Consider the following 8,578-nt stretch of genomic DNA (forward strand, 5'->3'; position numbering starts at 1 on the left):
GTCCTAATTTGCTCTTTCACGGACAAACAATGATACTTATGAAAAAATACTCAAACCAAAGTTGTTTATTTTTTTAAAAGGTACAATTTTTACTTTTAAACTTTTTTTCTGTCTCTTACGATTTACAAGATGGCTTCAATTGGCCTATGTTGTTCATCTACGAACTCAAACTCATTTTTACTTCCTGAGTAAGTTATAAAAATTTCAGCTTGATGTTTCTTTTCTTTTTTGAGTTATCGTGTTAACAGACAAACAGACAGACAACCGGAAATGGATTAATTAGGTGAATTTATGAACACCTGTATCAAAATTTTATTCTTTTCATCAATATTTCTAAGCGTTATAAACTTGGGACTAAAATAAGTATACCTTGACATATATTTCATACATACAAGGTATAATAAAAGCGCATTGCATACATGTAGATGTAATTGCATCATATTAGATTGATTGCATTTCATTTGAACAAACCTAAATAATTTTTTTTTTTATTTACTACAAAATCATATTGTATGTGGTATCGGTATGTCATATGATCTCAGTTCGTTTTAATTTTCTAGAATCAAATACATAGTGATAAAGGCTTTTGGACTGATCATTGATGACTAAGATTTGTATTTTCCTAAGCTAGTTAAATAAAGTTGCTTATCTAAATGGTTGCACGGTTCACTTGTTCAAATAACCTGATCATCAAATTAAGCGATTAAATTCATTAAAATTTATACAGTAAATATACCTTATGGAAACTAAGTAAAGATATCATACGCAGAAATTAAAGAAAAAAAGATTATTTCCTAAAACAATCGTAAAAATATTTCGTTTAAAGATGTAATTTCATGATGACGCTTGACGCTGGCTTTGAGCGTCAAATTAGGAATCCGCTTAGCTGAAAAAAACCAAGGCTCTACAGTTTTCACAGGGTATATAAGATAATTTGAGTGAACAATGATGTTTAATTGTTTAACCATACATATTACTGATTACACATAATAAGTATAGATATAAATAATAAACCTTCAACAAAAATATACTTTGTCTTGAATATTAATTATCAAAAATTAATTAAAATATTAATTATATTGTAAGTGTACAGATGATACAGATATCCTTGACTTGGAGATTTAATTATTTTGATTATGAATTAAAATGGTCCTCACTTCCATTCCTAGCCCTAATTCAATTTAAAATTTATAAAAAAAGAAGCTATAATCTTTAAAAATATACTCAATCAAATAAGGTCAGCGCCATCTCTTGTATCTATGAAGGTACTAACGAAAGCTTATTCCTCACACAACGATAATATTAGGAATCTGTATTACCATTAATAAGTTAAACTGTTAAACGAACCTAGGCAAAGGACTCCAGACGATTAGATAGGAAAATTTCTTTCTGTGAAACTGCCCCCAAAATGTCGAATCAAAATTGACTGAATTAATTGTTGACATACCCTGTATAGAAAGTGTTGAATGTCAGTGCTTGCATTATTATTCATAAATTAGAATATTTTATACTCTGAAGTACAGGAGGCACCGGATTATCGGGGTTCTACTGTAAGAAAATGTTCTTTTACTAGAAAAACAGTTTTTATTGACTTTATGACCTATCATGTTGAATAAAAATTCCTCTGGTAATATTCCTCTCCACGGGCTTGTTTCTTCTAATGATTTTCTTTTTCTTTCGGTTAAAGGGTTGTAGCCCCTCTGAAATTGCTGTAAAACATAAAGAGTGATGTGGTGGAAAAAATATTTGAAGAATGAATAAGTTTTAGAAATCCTTAAATACTTCGATTATTTTGATTAAATATTGTACATAAAATTAAAACATCCTTTAATAAGTTCGATTATTTTGATAAAATATTCTAAATACACTGAAACGGAAACTTTTGTTTACAAAATACTTTAAATTAAAACATCCTTTAATTAGTTCGATTATTTTGATAAAATATTTCAAATACAGTGAATCGGAAATGTTTGTTTACAAAATACTTTAAAACATCCTTTAATTAGTTCGATTATTTTGATAAAATATTCTAAATACAGTGAATCGGAAACGTTTGTTTACAAAATACTTAGTTACCTTCAACATGAAGTTGAATAACTCTGAATTTCTCGACATTTTTGGACCAAAAACGTTGAGAACTTCAGAGTTATTGAGAGTTCCTAACACTTTTTCAGACTTTCTAAGACTTCTAAGATTTTTTCTTCAAATGTTTTTTCCACCAAAGTGGGTATGGTTTATAGGGTTTAACTGTAAATGTTTTTACGTGAACGTTTATTAAATTTACGTTTTTATTATAACGTTACTAATTTTACATCGTTGCTTACAATAGTATCGTAAAAATACTGAACCAAAGACTAGTGAGACTCCAATAATACCCAAATAACTAATATTATGTTTATATATAAGACATGATAGAAACACTGCCAAAAACTGACGTACCGTCATTATTAACGCAAACGTTACTGGTCCAAACTTCGATATCGTATAAAATATTAACAACTGACCAGCGGCTGAACACACTGACAACGTTAGACAATCCAATGTGAAACTAGGAAACTGCAAACACAAAACGTGTCAAAAACAAATGCTTCACGAAATCATTCTTTACAAATTCAAGATCCAATTTTACCTTCATAGATGGTACTTAACCCGTCAGCACTCGCGTTATGAGAAATTTGCTAATTATTCTATTTTCAAATTGTGAAAATTTATCACAGATTCTGTTTATGCAAATATAACATTACCTTATGGTGCTTTCCAAAAAATAAAAAACTTTGGTTTTTGACGCTATTACGATATATTTAGAGCATTTTTTTACATTTACGATACCTTTCGAGCATTTTCTTACATTTACATCATACAAATTGCCTATTTGCCTAGTTAACTAGTCACGTGACAGCCGAATCACTTTAAAGAAGTATTACTTCAAACATTTGTAAGTTTAAATTGGATCTTTCATTTATAAATCGAAGTGTACCTAAATACGTACTTTATACATAAATAAAAGTGACGAAATAAACTCGTTCTGTTGAAATAATGAGACCGCTGTGAACAAGCATGAGAATAAATTTACACCAAACATCATTTGTACGGAGCTCATGTGATACTTCTTAAAAAGCGCATCCTGCCAATTCGATGTAAAACTGTCCAAGACAATGTACATGATCAGTAGCGTTACACCTGAGAATGTCGTTACAGTTCCTGAAATCAAATTATTCAAGAACTTTTTAAAAACACCAGTTGATATATTCTTTTAGATTATTATCCCCTCATTTTTTTCAATCAAAGAGTTTTATCTTGTAGCCAAATATGTAAAATTGGAAAGTAATCTATACCCTCCTTACGAATAACCTTTCACCCAAACGCGAGGCGTTTCCAGGTAAGAGATGCTATATATTAAGCAGGTGAAGCTATAGGAAGTTTCTTCGCCAAGATTTGATCCTCACAAGATTGATGGATCCAAAGTTTTGGACTTAAACGTTCTAAACCTGACGCCCTGCAAGTTTTTGTAGGTGCAAATAACATATATGGCCCTTCAAGTGGAGTTATTAGAGCCCTTCAAGTGGAATTATCCACCACCCTTCTCAACAGTGCTCTAGTGAGTTTCAAGCGAGTACAGTTGAATGACCTAGCTGTGGTTATACATAGTTTGACCTATGATATGCCTCGCGCAAAGACCCAGTAATTAATATGGGTTTGTCGCAGCCATTCTTTGATTCTATGAAAGTTCACGCTCCGGAGAAAGGGATGTTTGAGAAGACCCCTCTCATGCCAACGAATCTATTGCTTCATTCTCTTTAACGTCAGAGTCACCCGGTACAAAAATCAGCCTGACTGTGTTATTCAGTGCCAAACGATTCAGATCCTCGATTGAAATCTTGACGCCTCAAGGGAATAACTATTTGAGAAGGTGCTGTTTGTTGCTCCCATTTTAACCTTTCGTGTTACAGATCTCTCAACATTGGAAAGATTTCTGATTGAAAACCTTCGCATTTGATCCAAAGGAATCAATTCCTTTTTTTTTTTAATCAATTTTCTTGACTATTCGCTTTTGCTGCCTAGAAGAGTGTGTGTAACATACCTTTATTATTATTATTTGGTGCTTCTAGCATGAAAAACAGCATTCCAACAGACATAATTCCAGCCGTATAATATTCGTAATTAGGAAATTTTTTACCGGAAACAATTTTTCCCATTATCATAACTGGTATTACTTTTGATGCTTTGGCTAGAACCTAAAAATTCGTTTATCATTAACAGAGAGAAGTTGTTTACATTGTACAAGTGTAACAGTTCTAAAATTGACCAGAATGGCGCTTTTGTAGCAAAAGGTGTTTGATCCCCACAGGTTGTATACATAGAGAACGCAAGGGATCTGCTAGCCTGTAAGTGTTTGAATCTTTATCTCTCTCGAATTACTTTCTTTTAAAACTTACACTTTTTCAATAGCAGCGTCACCAATTTTCTGCTTTTCGGTGGACACTTTTTATATACAGAGATAATTCTCCTTATCTCTACCCTCCATAATTTTATGTATTTTGTATTTAATAGAGTAAGAAGGACAATGACACCTCCTTTCACTTTCATAACAACCTTACTGTTTATAATTGTGTAATTAGTAGTTGTACGTACCTGTGTTGGAAAGCTAACAAATTTTAAGGCTTCATATTGACACCATGAACTCATGATATTCGAGAAAGAGCAATAAATGTATTTATAAAAAGGCATATAATATGAGGGCTGTTTAAACAACCAAATATACCAGCCAGACATGATTAAAGCTAAAATTCTATTCACAAATACCAAAAATTGTGAATCTTTAAATTGATATTCTTTATTTTGATCGCTTTCATCGATATATTTCTAGAAACAAACAAAAATTTCATTTATTAAGAAGATAAAGACCCTAATTTCCCTTGTCCCTTCCCTAATTGATTACTGTTACCTGTGTCATAACTTTTTCTTGTAAAATACCCCACGATAAATAAAAGACTTGTAAACCTAGCGCACATAGTAGAAGTAATAAATTATCCTTAATTCGGGGAGTAGTCGTTTGTGGTTTCGGTGGATTCATAGCTTTACGGAGCGCATCGTCATATTCATCTTCACCATCCACGACAGATCCAAGACAGGATTTTATGATATTTGGTATCAGACCATGTCCTTGAACAAAATCCAAAATGAAATTATTTTATTTATTTTTAATACAAAACCTTTACAGCGACAGACATTTAACGGTCACTGGGGGGGGGGGGGGGGTTTAAAGGGGTTTTCGGAATCACTGATCACGAATCCGCTGTCAAAAAGCAACTGAGGATGGTTTCAACCTCCTTAAAAACACTTCTAGAAGTGACAGGGACAAAAAAAGATTTCAATTCATAATTTCACCTCGGAAATATTCTTTAAAGGGTTTTCGGGGTCACTGATCACGAATTCAAGGTCAAGAAGGAATTCAGAATGGGTGTAATCCCCATTAAAACTAACCCTAGAAGTGATAGTGATTAAAAACATTTGAAAATTCTACATTTCACCTCCGAAATCGTCTCTAGAGTGTTTTCAGAGTCACTGATCACAAATATGAGGCCAACAAGGAATTCACGATGGGTACATCCCCCATTAAAACCACCCCTAGAAGTGCTAGTGATAAAAATTTTTGAAAATTCTAAATTTCACCTCCGAAATCATATCTAGAGATTTTCGAGATCACGAATCCGAGGTCAACAAGCAACTCAGAATGGATCCAACCCGCATTAAAACCACCCCTAGAAGTGACAGTATTGAAAGTATCCTAATTTTATCATTTTTTATAGTAATGAAAAGGCTGGTGAGGATGAATGTTATTTTTTATTTCGGAGCTGTTACACCACTTTAATAGCGAATTTATTTCATGATTTTGAGAGTATTTTCTATGTTATAGTTCGAAATATAATATATGAGCCGAATTTTGAAAAAAAAAGTCTCGATGATAGTTCGATAACTACTTGTTTAATTGCCAAATAAAGTGAATTATTATATTTTTCGGGATTGGTTTCCTATAAAAATGTAAAAGTTATTGCATAAATAAATTCAAAACAACTTAAAAATCCAATTTATAGTAGTTTTATAAAACTTCAAAATCGTATATGACAAATCCCGGTTTGTAGTCACTTTTTAAGTGTTTATTGTCCCTAAAATAAATTGGGATAAAGATACTAAATAAATAAATTTTGATTAGGTAAAACTTACCAGATTTTTCTCGATAATTAGTTTGTTTGATAAAAATAAAAGTAAGAACACCCGGTAAAATAACGGTTCCATAAGTGATGACATTTAATAAAAGATGTATTAACCAATTATATTCGGTATCAATTTCATTTAAAGAACTTACTAAAATGCTACTTATTATAAAAATACCTGTTGAGGACATTAACAACAGGAATCTAAAAAGAAAACAATTTGAATTGATTAGGATTCGTAAATCGTGTTAGTCGATAGTTATTTTAATAAAAATTTATATAAATATTATATGATTTTGGATAACTTACGTAATTTGTATATCATTTTGATTCATTGTCAAAAAATTTGTGCATTCAGTTAAAAATATTTAAAAAAAAATTCAAAAATTTTTCACTTCATTTTGACATGATTTTGTTGTATTGTTATTTCATTTCATGTGACACTTTGTTTCCCACATCTTTATGATGTGACATAATTTACTTTTTGAATTTAACACCAGATAGCATCATTATTACATTCTATTTGAAATAAAAATTACACAGGTCTGCGACTAAAAAACTGCATAGGATTTTTTTACATTTTCTTATAGATTTTGACCTCCCAAAAACAGGAAAATTATTCAAAACACTCTATCACATAGATTTTCATAGATATAAGTAACAATATAAACTAGTCTTAAAGTAGTATTATATAATATTTTATAGTAATATTATATAAAACTAGTCTTAAAGTAGTATTATTGCACAATAAAAATAAATTAGCTTCGCTTCCAAAGGGGTATTCTGTCCATATGGAAGAAAACTAACTATAACAATTTGGCCATTACTCTGGAAAGAATCAAATATCCGGACCATTAATGGATGGTTCGTGGGGACTTCAAAATACTCACGATGCTTTTGGGTCAGTAGGCAGGCTATACTAAATACCCATGCTTCTTATGCTTATGGGATAGTAGAACCAGAAAACAGCACTGGACTAAAAGTGATTGACCACCCCGAGAAACTTTAAAACCTGGAGAGAAAAATGTTATCAATACTGCTTTGGTGTCGCCAGAAATAGTTTTGATTGCCACCTCTCCATATCAAATTAGGGTTGATGAAACAATTTGTAAAATCACTGTAAGAGGATGGAGACTGTTTTAAATATCTATGTACAAAATTCCCGAAGCTGTCATAAGCAAAGTTGAAAGAGGGAGTTTTCACTGGCCCCGACATAAGAAGGCTTTTAACTGACACCTTCTTTGTGGAAAGTATGATTGAGAAGGAAAAAGAAGTTTGGGTATCGTTCAAGGATGTAGTGCGGAAGTTTTTGGGAAATACTAAGGATCCTGACTACAAAACCATTGTTCAACTAGCATCATACGAAGCTCAAGGCTGCAAGATAAGTCTGAAGGTCTATTTTTTTAAGTCTCACACAGAATATTTTCGTGTAAACCTGGGAGCTTACAGTGAAAAACAGGAGGAGCGGCTTCACCAAGATGTCCGCGATATATTTTCAATTTTCGATATTTTGAAAATTACGCCAGAAATCGGAAAATTGTATTCTTACTTTTCATCTTATGTCGGCAAGTTATAATATAATTTATCATAAAAATTGAAAATATATTTTTTAAATTAATACATCCTGAAAGTTGAAAAAAATTACAAAATCCGATGTAAAACAAAATTCAATTTACGAACAAAATGAGTCGCGTTGAATGAATTTAATTTTCTATTCATTTCCTGCAAGAAAGTTTTTATTAAATCATATTCCGTAGTTGTATCTCGTATTCGAATATTATCAATATGAATAATAATAATAATAATAATAATTGTTATTGTTGAACGCATGCTCATTAGATGCTTGTACGCATGATCAAAACATTGATTTTATTTTATAAATATAAACATTGTAATGTTAATGTATTTGTAATATAAATATTAAATATAATTAAATGAAATTTATAGGAAATATTAAATTACTTTTTTTTTTCAATCTTATTTCACCAATTACATATTAAAAATATATATTATAATTATAGAATATAAATTGTAATTGTAGTATTCGCTGGATGCGTAGACATGATAAGGACAGCAGCGCTTCCAGTGGATAATTTTGGTGTTAAAGGGGACTGTTAAAACCATAGAATATTATACATAGAAAACGCCATGGCCCAAAATTTGCGATATGATGAATGAGAGAGAAGACTGCCAGTTTGTTCCTATGTGTCCTTTTCTATGATTATAACATATGACTATCATCATATGATTATAATATATGACTATGACAAGGACACATAAGAACTTACTGACAGTCTTCTTTCTCATTCATCATATCGCATCCACTTACAAGATAGCAGATTCCTATTCGCTCCGAGCGTGAA

General features: G+C 31.2%; 1 protein-coding gene across 1 annotated transcript; it reads right to left on the minus strand.

Annotated features, from left to right (window-relative positions):
* Positions 1-2,280: 2,280 nt before the first annotated feature.
* On the minus strand, positions 2,281-6,551 carry LOC123303056 (adenosine 3'-phospho 5'-phosphosulfate transporter 1). Its single transcript, XM_044886154.1, has 7 exons — positions 6,525-6,551; positions 6,226-6,419; positions 4,946-5,163; positions 4,633-4,863; positions 4,082-4,235; positions 2,990-3,201; positions 2,281-2,556 (listed from the first exon to the last, which is right to left on the minus strand). The coding sequence occupies exons 1-7, from the start codon at positions 6,548-6,550 to the stop codon at positions 2,281-2,283; spliced, it is 1,311 nt and encodes a 436-aa protein (XP_044742089.1). The 5' UTR covers position 6,551.
* Between the last annotated feature and the right edge of the window lie 2,027 nt (positions 6,552-8,578).

This window comes from Chrysoperla carnea, chromosome X, assembly GCF_905475395.1.
Source record: "Chrysoperla carnea chromosome X, inChrCarn1.1, whole genome shotgun sequence".
NCBI classification, from domain to species: domain Eukaryota; kingdom Metazoa; phylum Arthropoda; class Insecta; order Neuroptera; family Chrysopidae; genus Chrysoperla; species Chrysoperla carnea.